Source organism: Numida meleagris, chromosome 2 (assembly GCF_002078875.1).
Source record: "Numida meleagris isolate 19003 breed g44 Domestic line chromosome 2, NumMel1.0, whole genome shotgun sequence".
NCBI lineage: Eukaryota > Metazoa > Chordata > Aves > Galliformes > Numididae > Numida > Numida meleagris.
In genome coordinates this window covers 110,745,847-110,770,050 of record NC_034410.1, presented here as the reverse complement: position 1 = coordinate 110,770,050, position 24,204 = coordinate 110,745,847, and the positions used below count along the sequence as shown (strand labels likewise).

At 37.6% G+C, this 24,204-nt stretch overlaps 1 protein-coding gene across 4 annotated transcripts in view; it reads left to right on the top strand.

Moving 5' to 3' along the window:
• The window catches only part of TOX (thymocyte selection associated high mobility group box), a 225,183-nt gene that overhangs the window by 168,434 nt on the left and 32,545 nt on the right, over nt 1-24,204 (top strand). For 3 of the 4 annotated variants that reach the window (XM_021386698.1, XM_021386700.1, XM_021386699.1), the window contains exons 4-5: nt 13,305-13,583; nt 18,531-18,761. In XM_021386698.1, the coding sequence (XP_021242373.1) occupies nt 13,305-13,583; nt 18,531-18,761 (510 nt within the window). The remainder of the gene's footprint in view (nt 1-13,304; nt 13,584-18,530; nt 18,762-24,204) is intronic. The other variant, XM_021386701.1, reaches the window with a different exon arrangement.

Below are 24,204 nucleotides of genomic sequence, written 5' to 3'. Positions count from 1 at the left end.
TGTGGAGATGGTGTCAGACGCCTTGCTGAAGTCAAAGTAGACAGTATCCACTGCTCTTCTCTCATCTACCCACCCAGTCATGACATCATAGAATGCTAAAAGATTGGTCAAATGTGATTTCCCCTTGGTGAACCCATGTTAAATACTTCTGATAACATTCTTTTCTTCTACTTGCTTAGAGATGATATCCAGAATAAGTTATTCCATCTTCTTCCCAAGGACTGAGATTAGACTGATTGCCCTATAGTTTCCTGGATCCTCCTTCTTGCCTTTTTTAAAGAATGAAGTGACGTTAGCTTTCCTCCAGTCTTCTGGCCCCTTTTCTGTTCTCCATGACCTTTCACAGATGATAGGCAATGGTTTGAAAATCACTTCTGCCAAATCCCTCAGCACTCATGTGTGCATCTCATAGGAACCCACAGATTTGTGTGCATCTGTTTTCCATAGACGGTCTCTGACCAGCTCCTCCTTGACCAACAGGAAGTCTTGCTTTCTCCAGACCCTCTCTCTTACCACCAGAGTCTGGGATTCCTGAGAGCCAGTCTTATTAGTAAAGACTGAAGCAAACAAGCCATTCAGTAACTCCACCTTCCCAGTGGCCTCCATTACCAGGACACCCACCTCATTCAGCAGCAGGCCCACATTATCCTTAGTCCTTTTTTGCTATTGATACACTTAAAGAAGTGCTTCTTGTTGTCCTTGACCTCCCTCTCCAGATTTAATTCCAAGTGGATCTTAGTCTTTCTGACAGCATTCCTATATTCCTCCCAAGTGGCCAGACCCTCTTCCCACATTCCATAAACTTTCTTCATCCATTTGAGTTTTTCCATGAGTACCTCGCTCAACCATGCAGATCTCCTGTCACCTTTGCCTGATTTCTTACTCTTAGGGATCTTGAGCTTGGAGGAAGTGGTGCATGAATATCAACTTACTCTCTTGGGCCCCCTTACTTTCCAATGCTGTAACCCGTCGGATACCTCCAAATAGGTCCTTGAAGAGGTCAAAGTTGGCTTTCCTTAAGTCAAAGGTTGCATTGCATTTTTGCTGTGCATTAAAATATTTTAGCTAATACAAATTGAGGAATGAGCTTTCTCAGGAAGTGACAAGAATCAAGGAAGAGCATGAGCCGACATGATATACACTATGGAATTATCAGGAATGTTGTGCAATTATATATCTTAAATTTTATGTTTCACCTTTCTGTATTTTTCCTTGTTTTACCTGTCATTAGTGAATGCAGATCTAGTAAATTCTGCTTGGACAGTCACCTCTTACTGAAATTAAGCTCATTAAATCAGTGCAAGAGCCTGAACTGACTGGAATTCAAAGGGTTACTTGGTCATTCAATGGTTCTACATCTTTCTGAAAGACTCTCAGACCTATCAAGATAGCAAATGACTGTATCTGTATTGTCCTAAAAATATAGACACTAGCATACCCAAATTATTCACATGGAGCCAATCTTAACATAATAAATAATATGCTCAAGTCACATTTTTTGCTTTGTAAACAGCCTTGAATACCTTCATTTAATCATCCCAGTGTGATTCTATTATTTCCAATTTATCTCAAATATCTTCTAAATGCTGTGCAAGCTACGCTTTATTTTGAAATATGTAATGTGATGTATATGAATACCTCATTGCAAATCAAATTGTTTAAATGATAAATCCCCTAATCTTCTAAATACTAACACTAAAATATTAAAATATTTAAAATATGTAAGACACAATTCAGAGACAGATATATTGGCATCATGGAGAGACACACAGCTATGCACTTAGCTACATCCCTAGTCCTGCTCTATGCTTAGCATACTCTGCTCTCATCTGGACAGCTCCTCCCAATTTCCCTGTTGGAAAATTTACAAATCATCTACAGGGAGTGATACTAATTCAAGAAAGACTCTCCATATGCTTTTATTAATGTAAATGTTTCTATGGAGCTTAACATTGTGGTAAAAGAGATGCACAACGTGGTCAGGTTGCCTTTGTCTGTTAGAGCAGATAGAATAAACAACACATAAAAGATAGTAGGAAGGAAGACAGTTTCATAGTGTGGTGAACATCTTTAAAAAACAAACAGAGTAGAATACAGTGGAATGGAATGGAATGGAATGGAATGGAATGGAATGGAATGGAATGGAATGGAATGGAATGGAATGGAATGGAGTGGAGAAGAGCAGAGCAGAACTCGACAAAGGTTTCAGTAATATCATGTTGGCAACTGTGTTGTTTTGGGCCAGTCACAGGAGCAAAGCACTGCCAAAACAACCGCAGTCGTCTCTGTTCCCCTCCTGCCCTGTAGCAAGCACAGTTTAGAACTGCTTGCAGTATTTCCAAGGATGTATTTCTTTATTCCTAGATCTAATCTTTTCATGTCCTTTGGATGCTTCTATTTTTATTCTCTAAAGGAAGGGGAAACATTATTTCACATTTGTCTTTTTTACTTCATTTGTTGTGATGAAAGGCTATTGATTCAGATGTGTTTGAGTTTTGTGAATACACTGCTGACTCAGGTGTTCTTCAGCATCACCAAAGTAAACATGAAATGGATTATGGTTTTCCTTATGTAAATAATTGGAGAAACAGAAAATAGTTCAGTTGATATTTGCAAAATGCATTGAAGGGATAATATTGTTATCAGGAGATGTGTTCCAGAATATTTGACTTGTACATCCTAGATTCCATTTGTCTGCTGTCTACCTATACCTGATGTTAAGTATTAGACACTTTAAAAAGGGAAAAAGATAACACACATTATTCACCATTAATTCTTTAAAATGAGTCATTATTAAAAGCTTAATTGTTTGCTGAGAGGATCCAAATAAGTGGACTTCGCAAGATCAAACAAAATTGAAGATATTTGTCCAAATTGAAATGGTAACATGCATCTAGAATGTACTAAATGAACATGTATGCTCCTGTAATAATAATTTTATTATCTTCAGCTTCCAGGCCAGATTTTTAATTATGACCTTTTATATCAGTGAAAACCATGTATTCAGGATTAAAAACCTATTTCTTTAACTAGACTGGTTAAAGACTGTGGTTTGATACATTCTGTGCTACAACTTTTATAAAAACCAGAGAACACTTCTAATAACACTTTTCTAATTTCATGGTTCAGTGCACAGTCAGTAAAGATTTAAATAATTCAGAAAGAAAGCCTATTCTGTTTCTTTATTAGAAGTTTGAGTCAGGCAAATTCTTTGACATTTAATAGGTTTTTAACCCTTTTAATAACTTCTTATAATGAAATTTATTGGAGGTTGTTTTAAATAAAGGGTTATTATATTAGAGTGAATAGCAGTCGGTAGTTTTTTATGATTAGTTTTGAGACCTTAGTCCTGTGTGACTCAAAGGATATTAAAACATAAAGTAGAAAAGAATGTTAATAGTCACCAAATTAACTGTATACTGAGAAATATAGAAACTGTATATTATTGCATTCTTGTCATTATGCGATTGCACTATAAAATTTTGCAGTCAAATTTTGAGTATATAATTGTTTTAAAGGAGCTTAAGATCACTTACAGAAAGAATACTATATAAAGCAACGAAAAGTGGTTTAATTTCTAACAGAATGATTTTGGAAAGATTAGAGTAGTAAAATTAATAGGGTTTTTTTTTTTTTTTTTTTACTTTAGGGTTCTTTTTACATGTAAGGTTTCTGCTGTTTGATTTTAAGACTATTTTCCTAATCAACACAAATTTTGAATGACCCATTCATTTTGTCCTGAAAATACATTGGGCATAGAATATAAAATGCACTTGTGTACAAAACTAAAATATTTCCCAAATACCCACTTACTTTAAAACTCAGTTTTTCATTTTGCAGTTAGCTGATACAGAAGAGAATTGTAAAAATGAGAGGATGAAAACACACATCCTTTTTTTCTATTAGGTGGCACTTTGGGTTATTCCTTTTAATGTGTTTTAAATGGTTCTTTGTGGTCATTTTACAGGAACTTTAGCTATCGTAACAAACCTTTCTTTAGCAGTCATTCTTTTATATATATAAGAAGAAGGCTTGGTTATAGATATGATTCCTTCTTTTACTGTATGCAAAGATCTGTGGAACTTAGGGTTTGATCTGCCTTTGTTCCTGGCAGGGCATACACATCAGTTACAGCTTTATCTGCTCTGACCAGTGAATCCTAACTCGTCAGATTTCAAACTTCTAAATATTGGGGTCACTTTTTGTTCTTCTCTATTGTACAAATATAGATGTTCAAATACTTTTATATTACCACATTCAATATCATCACCACATTGTGAAACAACACATGAAACCGTATGGTTTGCTTTTAATTCACTTGAAATTAATCTAAAACCTAACTACCGATATGCTGTGAATAACCATGGGATATCACAGCACCAAACCTCTTGGAGTTCACAAAGAGTTTGAACAACAATATCAGAAATATTTTTTGAATTTTGGGTAATCCTTTGTGGAGCCAGGAGTTTGACTTGATTACTCTTGTGATTCTATGACTACTGCTTACCATCATTATGAACTGAGTGAAAGTTTTGGCATAGAATGAACATTTCCATATTTTTAGGCTACCTTAAATTTAAAGTTAGCTCCAAATCTGTGATAAATATTGAGTGAATTTGGATAATTAAAAAAAGTTATCAAGCTTTTAGGTTTTTCAATTATTTGTTTTCACCATAAAGGATGGTTAGAGTCTCCCAAACACAGTTCCTTTTCAGTGTGCCAAAAAAACTATCTAGCCACTTAATGCTGTCCTTTTTATTCCTTTTAAACCTTTACTGGCAGAGTCAAGTCTGGGCTGTAGTGACCATGCAATAGTGGAGTTCATGCTCCTCAGGGATTTTGGACAAAGAGTAAAATCAGGATACCAAATTTTTGGAGAGCCAAATTCCAGCTCTTCAGCGAGCTAGTCAAGAAAACCCCCTGGGAAACTGCTCTCAAGGGCAGGGGAGAGGAGCAGAGCTCGCAGATCCTTATGGAAGCTTTCCTTAGGATACAAGAGCTCTCCTTCTCTAGATGTAGGAAGTCAGGAAAAGAAGGCAGGAGACCAGCATAGCTGAACTGGGACCTGTTGGCCAAACTGGAGAACAAGAAGAAAATGCACAGGCAGTGGAAGCAGGGACACATAACCTAGGAGGAGTATAGGGATGCTGCCAGACTATGTAGAGATGGGGTCAGGAAGGCCACAGTTCAGCTGGATCTGGGCTTGGCAAGGAGTGCAAAGAAGGATAAAAAAGGCTTCTATAGGAAAAGGAAAGTCCAAGAGGGCATACTCTCCCTAGTGAGCAACACAGGCAGGCTGGTAACAACAGACAAGGAGAAGGCTAAGGTACTCAACAACTTTCTGCCTCAGTTTTCACTGGCAACTCTTCACACAGCCCTCAAGCGCATGGGTCAGAAGGTGGGGACTGAGGAAACAATGCCTTTTCTTGATGTAAGCAAAGATCACATTAAAGACCATCTGAGGAATGTGAACATCCATAAGTCTATGCATCCTGATGAGTTGCATCCCAGAGTCCTAAGGAAATTGACTGATGTGGTCATCAAGCCACTCTCAATTATATTTGAAAAGTCATAGCAGTCAGGAAAGGCAATGCCACACCCATTTTTAAGAAGAGTAGAAAGGACAACCCAGGGAACTACTGATCTGTTAGCTTCACCTCTGTGCCAGGGAAGATCATGGAACAGATCCTCCTGGAAGCTATTCTAAGGGACATGGAAGAGAGGGAAGTGATATAAGACAACCAGAATAGCTTCACCGAGGGCAAGTCCTGCCTGACCAATCTAGTAGCATTCTATGATCTCATAACTGCATCAGTGGATAAAGGAAGAGCCACTGATATCATCTATCTGGATTTCAGTAAGGCCTTTGACAAGATCCCTCGCAATATTCTTCTCTCCAAATTGGAAAGATATGAATTTGATGGGTGGACTGTTCTATGGACAAGGAACTTGTTGCGAGATCCTACCCAGAGGGTGTTATTCAGTGGCTCAATATCCAGATGGAGATCAGTGGCAAGTGGTGTCCCTCAGGGGTCAGTATGACAGTGGGATCGAGTGCACTCTCAGCAAGTTTGCAGAGGACAAGATGTGATGCAGTCAACAGGTCTGAGGGACGAGATGCCATCCAGAGAAACTTAGACAGGCTCAAGCAGTGGGCTCATGAGAACCTCATGAGATTCAACAAAGCCAGGTGCAAGGTCTTGAGGAACTTGGAGTTCTGCACCCAGATGTGGAGTTCTCAATACAGGGGAGACATGGACCTGTTGGAGTGCATCCAGAGGAGGGCCACAAAATTGATTCAAGGGACAGAATGCTTTCCTTATGACGACAGGCTGAGAGAGCTGGTGCTTTTTGACCTGGAGAAGAAAAGGCTCTGGGGAGACCTCATTGTGGCCTTTCAGTATCTAAAAGGGGGACTATAAGAAAGAAGGAGACAGACTCCTTAGCAGGGTCTGTTGTGACAGGACAAGGGAAACGGTTTCAAACTAGAAGAGGGGAGATTTAAACTTTTCTTTACAAGAAGGGTAGTGAAGCACTGAAAAAAGTTGTCCAGAGGTGTGGTGCATGCCCTGTCCCTGGAGTCATTCAAAGTCAGGCTAGATGGGGCTCTGAGTAACCTGATCTAGCTGCAGATGTCCCTTTTCCTTCCAGGGGAGTTGGACTAGATGACCATTAAGAGTTCTCTCCAACTGAAAAGATTCTATGATTCTATGATTATAGAGGAATTCAGATTTTTTTCTTCTTTTTTCTTTTTTAATGAGCTTCCCTGTGTTACTGTAAAACACCTTGCAGACATGCATTGGTTTACAATAGAAGACAAACCATTTACAATAAAAGCTGTAAAATTTTTAAGCAAATCTCATTACTTTTTAGGAGTTTGCCATAACTGAAACAAACATTCAATTTTAATATGGCACAGGTACCGGCACAAGTTGTTCTAGGAATATCATTATGAATACTAATAACAGAAATCCTTTCAGCCGAACGAGGAACATCAGTGGCACCTATATAGTGACAAAGATGAATGACATCAGTGAAGAAGAATTAGGGTTAGGCTTAGGGTTGTTGCTCTTCTCAAAATACTGTGGATATTGTCATAAGTAAAACTTCAAGATTCCCTAAGTTTTTCTCCCCAAATCTTTATTTGAATTAATTGATTGTAATGTACTGTCCTTTTTTTCGGATGGGAAAGAGTTAACTGTCATACTAGTAGTTGATATGGTGCTGTGTTTTGGATTGAGAATGAGAATAAAGTTGATAGCACTCCAATGTTTTTTTGCTGTTGAACAGTGCTTACGCTCAGTCAAGGACTTTTCTGCTTCTCAAAATGCCCTGCCAGAAAGGAGCTAGGGGTACAGAAAGAGATGGGAGGGAGTGGAACTAGAACTGACTCAAACTGGTCAGAGGGATACCTCATACCATATGGCATCATGCAGAACAATAAAATGGGGGAGTTGGAGGGCAGAGCAGCTGCTGCTTGGGGTCTGGCTGGGCATCAGTCAACTAGTGGTGAGCAACTGCATTGTGCATCACTTGCTTTGCATATTCTTTTTATTATTATTATTGTTATTATTATTACCTTTTCCTTTTCTATGCTATTAAACTGTCTTTATCTCAACCTAAGACTTAACTTTTTCTGATGTCCCACTGATGGGATTGAGTGAATAGCTGTGTGGTGCTGGGCTGCCTGCTGGGTTAAACTGCAATCCGTAGCTTCACAATAGTGTGCAGTTGTATTTCTCACAATAACATTTCTCTTTGATTTACCTTGAACTTCTAGACAATAAGTAGATGACCATCAACCACTTCCACCAGGTCTCTCAGAGAAGTTTGTATGATCTCTCACCTTGTATAAAAACTAAGCAGAAATCTCCATATGACCTGGTGGTGGTACTAGAAATAATGCCTGCTGTGCTTGCTATGAATTTGCTCAGGGTAGTGAGATATATGATTTTCACTTACTTCAGAGAGTAAGCCTTTCTCCTTCAATTTTAACATTTTCATCTCCAGTCTATAATCCCTAGCGTTTCTTGCATATGTTTAGACCTGTCATATGTACTTCATTCTGTTAAGGCAACGTCTCTTTCTTCTTTCAGTTAAGAATTACATTTATTAGAAATGTGTTTAAGTAAGGAGGAACAATTTGAAACCTTACAGTTTTTGAGAGAGAGATTGCATCATAGCTCTTAGTTATAACAAGAAAAATAACATGGAAATTATTTTGCTAACATCACATTCTGATTGAAACTGCCTGCCTAATGTTTCTTAGAAAGAAACTTCTTTGCTTCCTAAAGCCAGCTTCTGGGTTGTTAGTTACGGGTCCTGCCATTTGACTCTCTTTGCATCTTGCATGAGTAACCAGCTTACATCAGGAAGACAAATTATTAGGGATTTTTTTTTAATGCTTTATCCTAGATTCTGTGAGAAACTTGAAGGATTCAATCTGAAAGCTCTGTCAGATAAAAATATGTGTATTTTGTGGAGTTTGCAGCATGGTATTTCAAGAAAGAGAAAGACCATTGAACATAGTCCAGAGGACAGCAGGAAGAATGATCAAAGGTGCAGAAAACACAGCATATGAAAAAAAAAGTCTTTCAATCTTCAGGTATGGTTGTTTAGTCTAAAGAAGAGAAAACTGAAAGGAAATTCATAATAGCTTTCCAGTGTGTGCAGCTTTTCTGTAAATAAGGGGAAAAACATTCCTCATGTCCACTGGGAGTAAAGTAAAAAGTAGTAGGTTTAAATTACAACAAACGAGATTTAGGTGAGACATTACGGAAAAAAGCCCTTTCCACTGTAAGGATAGTTAAGCACAAGAATTGCCTGGGGAGGTTATGAAGAGGTTAGACAAACATCTGTCAGAAATGATTTAGATATAACTAATCCTGCTGTGAGATAAAGTGTTGGACTAAATAACCTGTTGAGGTCCTTTCTAGCACTATTTTCTGTGATTCTGTGATTAGGGTACTGTTTTTGTATTGTCCTACAGTGAGATGATTTTGTGTAGGGATGATATTGCCCTATTCTGCATAGCACACTTTTCTTAATTATTGCTTTAGGCTGGTAGGGAAAACGATGGTCTGATGTTTCATGCACTTTAGTTTTATTCTTACTACCTTACGAGCTCTGAGCAGGGCATTAGGAGCTTGTTTTCAGGCAGACAACAAATGGATTTTTCTGGTAGTGTACTAACTACTTTCCTATTAGGTGGGTTATTGGTATACACCTCAAAATTTGGTACTCTTACAATGTTTTTTAACTCATAGTCAAACACTTACATAGGTAGATGCTCCATTTCTGCTTATAAGCAAAATGCAAACAAATATATATATATATAGCCGTAAAAAGAATTGTATCATATCTTCTGCATTAGTGAAACCAAAATAAAACCAGACACATTCTAAAGCTGAGTATAGAACAAGTAGTGAAGCGTCCTGGAATTGACAGATGGGGAATGATATTAAAGTGCCAAATATTATCATTATTACCTAATCAGACAGGCCATCGAAGGCATCATTTTAAGACTATCCTTATTTTTTGCAGCACGCAAATTCTTTAACTTTGTTCTTCTGTTTGGCATTCTGCCATCAGGCAAGATTTGTCTTTGTCTTTGTATTCAGTGAAGTGTGTTTGCAATATTGTTTCTGCATATTGGATATGGCTCCAGCACAGCCGCACTATGGTGGGCTCCATCTTGGAAGAACAAGCAATAGGAAGCTTCTGGTTTTGAAGTACTTTGTATGGAATTGGTCATACTTTGCTTGCAATGCTGACAGAGAATGTGTGCGATCAGTCCCACTGTTCTCACAGAGATAGGTCATCAGTGTGTTTGAGACAGGGGCATACCATCACACCACAGCAGCAATGGAAGTATGTGGTTTTCAGTGACAGGACTATTCTTGAAGTCTGTTGATTCTTTAGAAACCTGAATATTCATCATTACATGCTTTCCGCAGTATTACATAGTAACTTTTCACAGTTAATGTGGTCAGCTGCCTATTCTGACTCAAATTTCCATTTTCTTAGCCTCCTTGTTACTCGAGGAAGGATCAGGATTTGGGAAGGCTCTGCAGTGCAGGAGAGAAGCGAGACAGAAATCTCATCTGTAGATGCAGAGCCACATGCATTCTCCTTGCTGAGGGTCACAGCTCAGTTCATGGATGTCACTGGCATGTTCCCAGGTATTGCTCTTCTCTGCAGGCAGGTCCCTTAGGTGATGGCTTCTGGCTTAGGGAACATGTACTTTTAAGCAAGCTGTCTCCATGCTGCTTACTCCTGGTATTGTAAGGGTTTCCTTGTATCAATCTAAAAATTCAAAGGACCGATCCTTTCAAATACGTATATACATATTTTGTAATGGGATATGTCCAATGCTGTCTGACTGGCATCATGTTATCTGAAAACAAACTGAGTGTTCAATGCTGAAGCTAAAACTGAACATAGACTATGCTGTTTTAAAGATGACAAATAAGGAATGCTCTGCAGTATCTACCGGGTAATAATTGGAAGTTCATATAAAAAGTTTTTAATAAAGGGGAGAGTGTTTGAAAAATAACAAGTTTATTGCATTTTGCTTGGGAAAAAAAGCAATTAAAATTATAACCTTTGCTCTGCTTTCAATGAAGTAGATACTTGGCAAATTCATTCAGAAGACTGAAACAGTTGTTTGGAGTTTCAGATAATGTTTGTTTCTATTCCAGAGTTCATAAAATCATTTGGGTACACGTTCACATAACCACAGCATCACAGAATGCCTGCAGGTGGCAGGGTTTATCTGGTGCAACCCCCGCTCCAGCAGGGACACCAGAGCAGGGGTCCAGGCTCATATCCAGGCAGCTGCTGAAGGTTTCCAAGGAGGAGATTCCACAGCCTCTGGGCAGCCTGTGCCAGTGCTCTGTCACCTGCACAGCGCAGAAGTGCTGCCAGGTGTTCTGAGGGAACCTCCTCTTCCAGTTTGTGCCCGTTGCCTCTTGTCCTCAAACTAGGTGCCACTGAAAGGATGTGACTCCATCTTCTTTGCACCTTCTCTTTAGGTATTTTTTCAAATGAATGAGATCCCCCTGAGCTTAGTCTTCTGAGTCCCAGCCCTCTCAGCCTCTCCTCACAGGAGAGGTGCTCCAGTCCCTTAGTCATCTATGTGGCCCTTCACTAGACACTCTCCAATATGTCCAGTTCTCTCTTGTACTGAGGAACACAGAACTGGACACAGTGCTCCAGGTGTGGCCTCTCCAGTGATGAGCAGAGAGAGAGGAAGGAGCACCTCCCTCAACCTGCTGGCAACACATTGCCTAATGCAAAATCCCCTGGGAGGGTTCTGGGCTGTGCTGGGTGTCACATGCAGCTGACAGGGTGAGCAGGAGGCTTTGGGGGTGCCTCCTTCCCCAGCTCACCAGGGATCTGGCACCAGGCCGCACAGCAGCTGGTGAACACCCTCTGGAGAGGGCCTGGGGGCAGCCTGCCTCCCTGCTCATCCTGAACCAACTGCTTGCTGTTCAGTGACACAGCTGGACTGGGGGAGATAGGGCCAAGCAGCGGTTAGAGCTTCACGGCACAACTGCTTTGGTGTGGATTGTGTGCCAGAGGCAGTGATAACGATAGCTTTCATGGCTAATATGTTTGAAGGGGAGGTGGTACTAAAGGGAAGGGAACAAACACTCAGTAGCAATCTTTAAACATATGAATGCCTGTCAGGATTCAGATTTCAGCCTTCAATTGATTTCATACACTGCTCTGACTCCTTTCCTCTGGTGCTATAATATTCATTAAGGAAACTTGAACATATTTGTATAGATAACCCCTTTTTACCAAAAGCTATTAATTTCTAAAGCAATATAAATACAGGTATAATTATGTTTGCAGAATGTATTCCAAATACTTCTCAGAGATACACGTGCATTTAAAGTGGTTAGTATTCCAGAACTAATGCTATTATAAGTTTAATTTACTGCCAGCCAGTCAGCCTTACAAAAATCAATCTCCAAGCTCATAAAATATATCCCTAAAATTTGTGATTTCTTACTAATGAGAGAAAAGGTGAAGCTACAGGTTTATCTTTCCTATTCCTGTGCATAACTGGTAGTGAGGTATCTCACAGATTCCTCTGATATATAGGAGAGTGTGTGTGAGAGACAGATAGGTTATAGAAGTCATGAGGTATTCAAAGTTAAAAAAGAGCTGAGCCATCTTTAGATGTTTTGGATGACAAGTCTAATAAACACTGTCAGTAGATAAATGTGTTTATATTAATACATTGAACTATTAATATGTGTGCTTATCATTACGGAATTTATACAATGGTAGTTATTGTCAGATTCCACTCGATACTTATGACATGTTTGTCTGATGCACTGAACGACAACTATATCTATTTCACTTCAGCTTTGAATTGACACTTCAATTTTATATCACCCACACAACACCCTAGCTTAAGTCTGAGCTTCCTGATACTCATTGTCCTTTGTCATGTTTTGGTATGAGTATACTGAAAAGACATTGTAGGGAATCTGTTGTAGTGTGTGTGTATGGTACATTTGACCTCCGGACAAGAAAGGAGTTTCATCCTCCAATGCTTTTAATTCTTATCCTTGCAGAGAATGAATTTGTTGCTTGAATTAAAATAGTATGTCTTGTTAATGCTGAGAAGCAGTGACCCACATAGCACAATGGATTCATTTGTCAATCCTGCAACTTCTGAGCTTTCTGTTCATATATGTCTCAGCAGCAAATCAACTCAGAATTCATTTAATCAGTCTATCAATGGATCCTTCTGTCAGTCTGAAACCTTAAAATTCCAGTATCTCATTGGGCAGCACCAGGAATAATAGATTTGGACTTAATACCAGATATTCCAATTCTGAAAACTCCAGCTTCCAAATTCGCAGCTCAAATACACGCAAATCTTAAGAAGTAGGATCTGGAAATAGCCTTGAATTTTGAGGATATTAATGTTCTGATCTGGCTCTAAACTTCAGAATGCAAACCTGCCTCCATTTGTTAGCATTTCTGAAATACTCTGAATGCAGTTACAGAAAGCAGTGCCTTTTTGCTCCCCCTAAAAAGAAACAAGCTTTCAGTGCTTTTTGTTATTCCCACAGGCTGAGGCTACAGCCTGAGTAGTTTGTAACAGTCAGTGTTATGCAAAGGACAATCATTTTCTATTCTGTTTATTTCCAGTTTATTTATATGTTTATTTGAGTACATGCCATTTCTTTTAAGCCTTATATAGCCGATCAGGCCAACAGAGGTCTAAAAGAACAGGACACTTTATTAGTGATATGCTTAATACAGTTTTTTTCCTCTTGTAGATGCAAGATTTACGGAATACAGAAGGAGCCCAGTATAGTTCCCATCCTCAGATGGCAACCATGAGGCCAAGGGTTCAACCTGCAGATATTAGGCAGCCAGGAATGATGCAGCACGGGCAGCTGACTACTATTAACCAGTCCCAGCTCAGTGCACAGCTTGGTTTGAATATGGGTGGAAACAATGTTCCTCACAACTCACCCTCTCCACCTGGAAGCAAATCTGCAACTCCTTCACCATCCAGTTCAGTCCATGAAGATGAAGGAGAAGATAGCTCTAAGGTAGGCTTAGATGCTAGGATTACTATGTAAATGGTGGATATTTTTAGGACCTGCTAAATGAATCATATGGCCACAGTTATTAAGGTGATACTTTATACATTGTTGGTGGTTGACTAAAGTGAATTAAAGGGTTATGAATACAGAACTTGTAGTTTCCAGTCAATTCTTCAGGCAGTTTGAGTAAATGACATCATTCTTCTTTGTGAGAGCAAACCAGAATCCTGTAAAATATTAAAGGATAACCATTCCTTTAGGACTTTGATATAAAGGTTGACTTTTCTCACTTGCATAGAATGGATGTTTGTTCCCAGTTAAAGATCAAGTTACTGCTATAAAAAGTATGAACTGTGTGTACAATATGCTAGTCTTTGCAATTTGGTCATAGGGTGAGTAAACAGAACATCATAGCAACCAGAACAAGAAATATCCTCTACAAACTTCGAAGATCTTACCTTGAAAAACTTGAAGACCCATTATATATTTATGATTTTGGAAGTGCTGACACTCCAGCATGACATATTTAAGCTTCCTTTTACTATCGCTACAGGCATAAAAGTAATAATTGCCATTCAAATAATAAAGTTTCCTTTATTTAAGTGACAAATAATGACTTATTTAGCAGCTTGCATATAAAAACCTTCCAAACTTCCCTAAATCCTGAAAACGTCCCAAAAAGTAAGCAAGTATATTATCTTAATTTTTCAGAGACTTGAGATGAGATTTAAAAAAGACTGGGACGTACATAGCACAAAGTCATCCAATAAATCAGGCATAGAGCATATGGGAACTGAGAACCTCTTAGTTCTATTTGATATTGACTGCAAAATAGAAGTTGTTATGCAGTAGTGAAAATGCTGTACCATGGCCATATCTTGTGGGGAAAAGTTGCAGACTTGAGAGGAACATGAGGAAAACACGTGAACCATGGAGGAGGTATAATCCAGTCAAGAATTGTAATTCTGATTTGTTTTCAAATCGTATTGTTTTCTATGCCTCCAGCTATAAAATAATCATGTAATTGGAGACATATGTTTTACTACATTTTAAATAAATTCAGATTTAAAGTTTTATTTCAGGACTTTCCCCTCATTTCACAAACTTCGGGTTTCAAAAATTACTGAATAATTCATACATTTTAAATGAGCACTTTGTTACTGAGGGAGATTTTAGAGTACAGCTATGTAAAAATAATTCCAAGCAGCCATTACTTTTTCAGAATAATTTATCTGCTACTCCCGTTTCTTTGCTAATATTTTTTGTACGTCGGTGGAAGTGTGCAGATTGCTTTAAAATTCTGGAGAAAACACCAAATCTAAAATGAAAACATCCTTTTTTTTCTTATTTATCAAATACTTAACATATTTAACCTGCATTTCTGATGTACTTTTTCACTGCAGCACTTCATTCTGCCAGAAGTATAGAACTGGGGTTTCAGGCAGACAGTACGCATATGAATATAGTATTTTTAATAAAGAAATAATGACTGCTGCAGACCCACTAAAACTTGATCTTTTCTCTGTGGAAGCCAGATTATACAGTGTTCAACTTTTTAACAAGCCATGTTATTTTGGAAACTCTCTTTAAAACATTCTCATGCTCAGTGTAAGCAGAAAAAGATGAGAAAGTATACAGAACACAACACAGATTTAAGAAAACCAACCTAGGCTGCAGCAGTTGATACATTGCCTTAAAATTATTCAATAATTGTAATTTCTAATATTAAACTTGGTTAATAATGATAGAGGGCATAAACTAGTCTCCAACTAATAAGGATTAAACTGTAAGCTTAAAGGCAGGCACACTGTACTATACCTGCCTTCTATAGAACTTATTGCATCTTCCTGAAAATGCCTGAAGTTACCATAGCTGGACCTGATGCAATAGTTTGACTGTAGTTCCCTCCATAAAAGACAAGAGATTCTGAATAATCAACATAAAAAATTAGTGTAATGTTGTAGTTTATGATATAAAACCCTCCACTGTCTATCCTTCTGTTACACCTCTCTCTCTGGAAGCTGCTAGTGAATGGATATGGATGCTTAGGATAATCCAGCTTTCTATGGAGATCCTTTTCCACAGCCACACTGGTAATAAATTTTTTCAGAGCTGCATTGGATGAATATGTGAGGCTTCTTCTCACTCCATAAATTCTCTTCCTAATGAAAGAAGGTACTGGATGAGGATAGAAAGAAGTAGAATGGCCATTCTCTTTTGTGAGAACCTCTTTCACCTGGATTTGGAGCTTTCTCATATTTTATAAACTGTCATGTAGATCTGTGATATTTAATAGTACATGATAGCTCAGGGCTGGAACTCATTATTCAGTCCTTAATATGAGTGCACATGTTGTAGTCATGTAGAAGCTACTGTATCTCACCAGATTTGAGCAGCTCCATTAAGTCAGTAAGATGTTCCTGCTATGAGAACTGTGTAAAAAACAGTCACTCTGAATTCACCTTTTTGTTAATAGTACCAGTGACATTCTCCTATTTAAGCAGCGGAAGATGTTTGCCAATGCACCAACAGTGATCAAAAAAACAATACATATTTTGAAATGGAATGGGTCTCCATCATCTCAATGTCAGGTGACATCTGCTAGTTTATATGCCCAGCTTTATATATGAAGGATAAGCAGATATGGTAGAAAAATCTCTAAGATCTATACTTATATCCATCTGAAGAAAAAAAAAAGAATTATCAGTGACCTGTTCATGTTTACATAAATTTATAAAAGGGATTGACAGAAGGTATGAGCAAGATGTACATTTGGAATAGAAATATAATTGTATTCCTATTGAACCATTGATTTCTGTGCCCGTAGGAAATGGCCATTTCAGCTTAATGTACATATTCCAAATGTCATTAAGAGGAGACATTACAAACTCATGTAATTCTCTCCTTAATTATTCTCAATGTAATGTTTCAGACTATGGTTAGAAGAAGAAAAAATGTAGAACATAGAAGTCAGTAGTTGTAAATAAAAGCAAAAGCATTCTAAACGAAGTGACCTCTTACCAAATGCTTTATTCCAACCATCTCGACATTGGAATATTACAGTTATGTAATTCTTGTCATTTTTCTTACTATTGAATTGCTAAACATCTCTTTGGTTAATACCAAGTATAAATGTGAAATTCTGGAAGCATTATTGGTTTTCAAATATGTGTTTCTTCATAGACGGATAACAGGGTTTTCTTCCATGTTCATTTGAATATCACTTAGGAGAGAATTTTGTATAATGTTTTTTAGGGGGGAAGATAGTGAGAGGACTGCAAGTAGCAAGAATTAACCAACAGAAACATGATTACTAAAGAACTACTGCAGCATATTCTTTTTATGTGGTAGAGGTTTTACAATATTTACTTTATATGATAAGAGTTATAAGTAGAATTCTATGTTGTCTGTTCAACCTATTATGCAGATGGTGCTTGATTAAAATCTATTTTAAACTACAGCGATTACTGCAAGATAGTGTGCATAAAACAGCTCTCTTAGCTCCATTAAAGGCTTTGGTACTATTGCAGTTTATTTTAAATATGCTTATAGACATTTTCCAGCTTCTCAAGGGACATTTAGATATCAACGATGTGCCTTACTTGATAGTTTTAAATCCTACACTAGATATTCTTCTGATCTATTATGTGTGCAACATGGTTAATGTACACTTCTTTAAAGTGAAAGATTATTGCTTTCTTGTGATAAATAAGTTAAATACATCACCATAATTAAGCAATAAGCCATGACAGGAGGTGGATTACCATGAGCTAACTACACCTCCAGGGACTTTGAGGCACAAGTCTATGCCTAGCAGAGTATATGTTTTTTATTTTATTTCCCATCTGTCTCTGCTTTGGTGGTTAGAAGTGGGGCCTGTGAAGCTGATAGACTGATGAGAACATAAGGTAGGCCATCATCTCAGCCATTTGCAAGGTTATTAGTATTGGAATTCTGGTATTCTTTTTTATGTAGTTATTTTCATATAAGACAAACAGAATTTCCCATGTGAGTACTCTCTTTTTAACAGTGGATTTTTGAATATTGTTGATCATTCCGGTTGGAGAATAAGATTTTAGAGCTGTTCTCAGAACAGTTAGCCAGCAGACTTCTTGCACAAGTTTCTGCAGCATATCGCCTAGATTAAGAAGTAATGTGGTATCCTAATATACAAAGAAATTTTAAATCTTATTAAGTGAAAAATACTTTGAAAGGAGGAAAATCTTGTCAAATAATAAATATAAAAACTTCAGCTATGGCTCCAGTTATTGTCAGGTCTCCTTGTTCACAGAGTTTGCGCAAAACTGCCTGAAGACTTTAGAATGATGCTGCCGAATTGAGTAGGGAGACCTAGTTAATTACAATTTAGTCAGTAGTTTTAACTGTCATTTAGCTGGTAGTTTTGTGTGCCCTATAGAATGAAATAATGGCAAGACACTAAAATTTGGATAAATTAATAATGGGTAACACACTATTTCTATTTCTCCATATTTTTCTAAAAAGCTCAACATCCATTAACTTTTTATTAAAGATACAAAGTATCTACTGTGATGTTGTAACGTAATGGCTAGGAAACAATCACCTTCATTTTCAAATTGCAGCATCGCAGTGTTCTCATGTTTAATGAGCCGCAGTGATCAACATCGTTCACTGGAGTCACCTGGGCGCTGTTGGACACCACACAGTGAAATATATAATGAAAAAACAAAAGGCTTTTGCTCGGATCGAGAATATCCAGTAGTTCTCCCCATGCAGTTCTTCTGATTTGAATACTTGTGTCTGTTTTGTCACTTGCATTATCAAAAAAAAAAAAAAAGCATGTGATGAAAGTCATACCTGGTCAATTGTGACTTCTATCCTCTTCACCTTCTCATACGTCAAACTCCTCCTGATGCACAGTACACTAAATTAAGTTGGCTTTTCTTATAGTACTTCTCTATTTTTATGTTACAGGTTAACGGAGGAGAGAAGAGACCTGCTTCAGATATGGGAAAGAAACCCAAAACTCCCAAAAAGAAGAAGAAGAAGGACCCAAATGAGCCACAAAAGCCTGTGTCTGCCTATGCATTATTCTTCCGAGACACTCAAGCAGCCATCAAGGGCCAAAACCCCAATGCTACTTTTGGTGAAGTCTCTAAAATTGTAGCTTCAATGTGGGACGGCTTAGGAGAAGAACAAAAACAGGTACAGTATGTGCTGTAGCTCAGAGGCCTTGTTTCAAAAAAATGTTATCTGGGTCATCTAAGCACTGTAGGCAGCTTCTTTTGTTTGCAGGGATGAAACTTGAATATGTGCTATATCAGGAGTGTGGTTTAAAGAGACTAAGATAAGGAGAGCATCATTTCATTTCTTTTGTCCATCTATGAAATCACTTTTGCTGGGGTGTGACACAAACTTTCAGATTACACCTAGTAGTCTTTTTTGCTGAAATTAGTGGGGATAATATTCTTCAGCAGGGCAGACAGGAGAGCATTACCCTGTCTTTGACAGTGTGGTGTAGGTGTGCATTGCCACAAATAAATATATTCCTGTACAATGGCAGCAGACACATATTGGAGCTCTCAGTTTTTCCCCTGCCCCATGATGCTAGGAGGAGAGCGAGGCTCATCCCCTCTCCCAGCATATCTGGCTTTTTCCAGATAGATTTAAGGGATGGACCTAGGATGGGTCTAGACATTCGTGTAGGCTGTGGAATTAACATCCCATAGTTATTTCTGTCTTCCATGGAAAGGCTTTGGTCCTGCATTGAGTTCAGCAAAGCTGGTTCTGAACCTTTGCAGAAATCTCTGAGTCATTCAGGTCCCATATAAAAGTGGGTAGCTCTTGGTTGCTAACTGCATTCATGGGTTTACAGTGATGTCAGCTGACAAATACCATTCTTGCTTTAGCATACCATTACTTTTCTGTTGTTATTGGTTGTATTTTTACTAACTGAAAGCAGCATGGATTGGATAGATAAAGAAATGGGAACTTTAAGAAAGATACAGTTCTAGAGGGAAAGGATGTGCTGAATGGGAGTTAGATTGGCTGCAGGAGACACAGGTGGAGGCAAAAGTGCCAGGAGTACTGGGGCCAAAAGTGCGTCTCATTCGTTCATTCATTCTGAGAATATCATTATTACATAATAAATTACAGTTAATATGTCTAACAATAATAAGGAAAATAGTACTGTGTTTTTTTGTAGGTAAAATCTTTTGAGCTTAAAAAAAAAGGTTTTCTTCACGAATAACTAGGTGGTATATGTACATCTAGTTCCCTGCTAAGGTAAAAGTGTAGTAAGAATCAGTATTTGGCACTTACTAATCAAAAAAAAAAATCTTACTCTATCTCATATGTTTTGTACAATAATGTCAGCACTTAGAAGACCTAGCTGGAGAAAGAGTAGCTTTCTGGATCTAGAGATCAAACATATCACTTGTCCTGGCACTTTACAGGCATGATTTAGTGATGGGACTCTGTAAATCAGGTTGATGGTTGGACTTGATGATCTTGAATGTCTTTTCCAATGTAAATGATTCTACAATTCTATGGTTAAGGTTCTTTTGTTGTGCTGTGTATTCTTCCTTCTGCCTTTTTTAATACGTCCAGCAAAGGCCAAGATTACATCTTTGATCAGACAGGCAGTTCAGACCTTCCCAGTACTGAGGTTCTCTCTTAGCTGATGATGGTAGATGTTCACTCTCAGAAAAAGTTCTGAGTATGCTTTTGGTAAGTTCACAAGTAAGAAGTTTTGATGCCATTTCTTCTCTAGTCAGCTCTCTCTAGTGATGACACACACACACACAAAAAAAATATTTAGCCAACTCTTGCTCTTTTTTTTCCTCCAGTGTTTCATAATGACCCTAAATATGTTGCTGTCACAATGATCACTATTTTTCATTTCACAATCTTTTCTCTGCTTACAAAGCAGAAGATTTCACTTCATGCATAATAGTGAAGGACTTTGTAATAGAGATAAAGCTAAAAGACTACGTTATACAATTTTCATTGAATCTGACATTTTAGTAGTACCTGGAAAAAAATTGCCAGCCTTTCCATAGAATTTGACTTAAGAAAAGTGCATTAAAAAGTTCAGCTTTGACTTGTATTTTCTATTCAGGATTGACAGTAATAATTGAAAAAGACCTACACTGGAACAGCTGAACAAAATTTATTTTCCTTATCTCTGTTGTCTTTAATTTAAGTTGGAACCCAGCAGAATGACGTGTTGTGGAATCCGCATAACACATACATGAAAAAATGAATAAAACTAGATTTTTAAACCAATTATTTCAAGAGCTTGTGTTAGCATATCTTTGTTGCTCTTTGACTCATTTTGCCAGTTCATTATCACCAGGCCTTTTTTAATTGAGCACTGTACAAAGAGAATAAAAGATAGTCCCTATTTCAAAAAAATGGCAATCCCATTTTCTAGAATAAATTTAAACTCATTCCTTATTCCATTAGAGATCTAATAGTACAAAGTAATGATTACAAGACATCTTAACTGACTAGATAGTCTGTATTTTAAAGGCCTAATTTTTCAGATGTATAGCATTAGTAACTGTTATGAAACCTGTGTCTGTGGTAGGAAAACTGAACTCCAAAAACACTAATAATTAATGCATTATTTGGAATTTGACATTGAAGAAGCTTCAGAAATTCAGTAGGTAACTAAAGAAACAAAAACATCATTAGAGAAATTCTTTATTGATGAATTATACTTGCTGAAAAAAAATTCAATTATCATAAAGCTTCTGGCTTTTATGTTTTGCAAGCAAATGCTTATTCTGAATTTAAATAGAATTGTGTTTCCAAATTATGTTTTCTGAATTTGAACTTTTTTAACTATTTAAATAGTAAATATAAATGAATCAGAAAGTAGAACATAATGCAGATATTGAGAAAGAAGAATAACCTCATCTTTTTAAGCCAGAATGAAAACTTCACTGTTGTATGACCTGAGCTAGCTTTTTCTAGCTAGCACAGAAATTCTTGTTTATCCCTGCAGATTGACCACGGAATAAATAAAGGTTTTGAAACTCTGTACAGTAATGACCTAAAGGCAGCATATGTATGCCCAAGCCTTTGTTAAAAAATTTGTTAACCTGACATATTAGACTGTAGTTTTAAAGGGCTTGTGCAAGAGCCACATATGTTTCTTAAACTGTGAAGAAACTAGGAAAATGTTGTTTGAAAAAATAGAATTTGAATAATGAAGAAACAGTTATTATGAACTGCGTTGTTCTGGGTGCCTTGCTGATGTTAGGAGGGATTTATACTTAAAATGTATTACACACTGATTGTCTTACCGTGCAACTACTGCAATTTATTAGATTAAAGCAGGTATCAGTGTGCTTTTGCTCCCCTTTTACCCTATGAAGATATTTGCATTTTTGTGTCACATGCTATAACTGCTTCCATTAATTTCTGAGGACCATTTTCAAACAGTGGTGTGAATCTGTGCTTTGTTTGACCAAACCTTTATACAAAGAGGCATCTAGGAATTAAAGTGATTGTAGAAGTGACGTTGTGCTTTGTCATAGTTTCTTCTCAAATTTTAATTTGGGTACAATAATTACATGTAAACAGAAGCAATGGCAGTGTGTTTTCCTTCATTTTTCACTGCAAATGTTTTATAACAGTGTTCTGATTAATAAACCTTTCAATGGAATGCAGCTGTAACAGTAATATGCTGGGATACATTCTAAGTGCCGTAGCCACAGCATAGGGATATTTTCAGTGACTTTTCTAGTTCCTGTCTTACTATCATAAACATTGTTTTCTCCTTAGTCAGTACTATTCTTCTGTGCATCCCCTTTTTATAGCTTATTTATGTACATCATTGCCCTTTGCACACATTTTTACTGCAAAGGGGAGAAAAAAAGGCCCCAGGGAGGAGGGTTCAGCATGCTAAATGGTCGAGCCCATGGCTTTCAGACAGAATGCTGGTTCAAACTAGGTAAAAAGGCTACTTAGGTCATTTTCTGTCATTAGATGAAAAAGGAGAGTCATTTTAAATCAGTACCAGATGTATGTGTACTAAATGAACCTTAAGTTTCTAATTGGAGACCTCATAAAGCAGTAATAGAAGTGGCAAATTACAAACAAAATGTTCTTGTTTACATTAGTGTCACTTTAAAACTTCAGCCAAAAACCTTAATAAATGTGCTATTATACTAAAAATGGAATTCAATGTCTATTCAACATTCAACAAAATTAATCTCTAGAGTAAATTCAGCAATTTAACTGGAATTCTAGCAGGAATGGAGTTGGCCTTATATGAACAGTTTAGTGTATATGTATGTGTATACGTGTGTATGTGGGTGCATGTGTTTCTGTGGGTTTACTTAAATGTTTCACTGGCCTTGCAGCAGGAAAGATGGATTCACTTAAGAGACCCCAAAATTAAAGATCAGATAAAGCAGGGAAAGCGACTGTATGAGTGCTGGTAACATATGCCTTCTTTCAGGCTGCATAATTCATACACAGTAATATTAGCTGCAACAGTTAGCTCAATTGCAACTCCTCATTATTTTATCCTTCAGTATTTATTCCTATGTTTGATGCCTCATGAAATTACTGTTAATGTGTTTATATAAGGGCAGATCTGACACAAGTGGGAAGAATTTAATTTCCTACTCATTCCTTCCTGCTGATGTGTCCTCTTCCCCTGGTAGAAGTGGCAAGTGTAAATAGTTAATTTGCTTCAATTATGAGCCTGTCCTGCTAAATTAGAAGCAGCAGGAATATGAAGAGCCAGAATTATACTTATGAGGCAGCTGACAAATCCTCTGAGCTTACAAAATCAAATAATTTACTCCTCATTGGTGCTCAAAGACCCACTAGATAAAAGCTGCAGTTTATTCTTTAAAATCTGATGGAACTTGGATTGTATGTTACCAATGCTTAAGTAAATTGAAGTCCTCGTGCATTAGTGTCAATGATTCTGATGCTGTTAGCATTTTCATTATAATGCACAAGCTTTCAAGGGTTTCTATTTTGGTCACTGAAAATAGCCCAGACTGATTTGATCATGAAAAATAGCTCAGCATGCTTTATAAGTTGCTTTTTTGGGGGAAAAGAACAGTGAAGTTTTGTAAACAGACTATCCAGTGCTAGGGTGAATCAGGTAGACTAGGAGGAGCTTTAAAAGTAATGCTGGCCAACACTTCCTGTCTGACATGATGACACTTAGATATAGCATAACTTCTGGCAGAACACCAAAGCCTCACAAAAATGATCTCAGATTGATGTTTCAAGGGGCTCGGCTCATCCTGGCCTGTAAGGAGACCTGACCTCCCACTAGGCACTGTGCTTTGTTACTTGGTGTCACTTCATGAGACAAATGAGCTCAAGCCATGGGTGGAAGAGCCATGGTTGGCCCATCGCAAGGCCTTGCACTTGGGGTACCTGGTGCCATGGCACTGGGCAGCGCCAGAGGCTGCATTGCAGATGTGGGGATAGTTCCAGAGGATGTGCAGATCAAGTTCAAGTAGTCAGTAGCGTTTTGGAAACATAAATTTACAGGTTCTTTTACTCTTATTTATGCTCATATACTTATGCTCGTGCAGATGTTTGTTTATCTACTTCTTATACCACTCATAATAATGACCTTTTTTTATTATTATTATTATGTCTGCGCTAA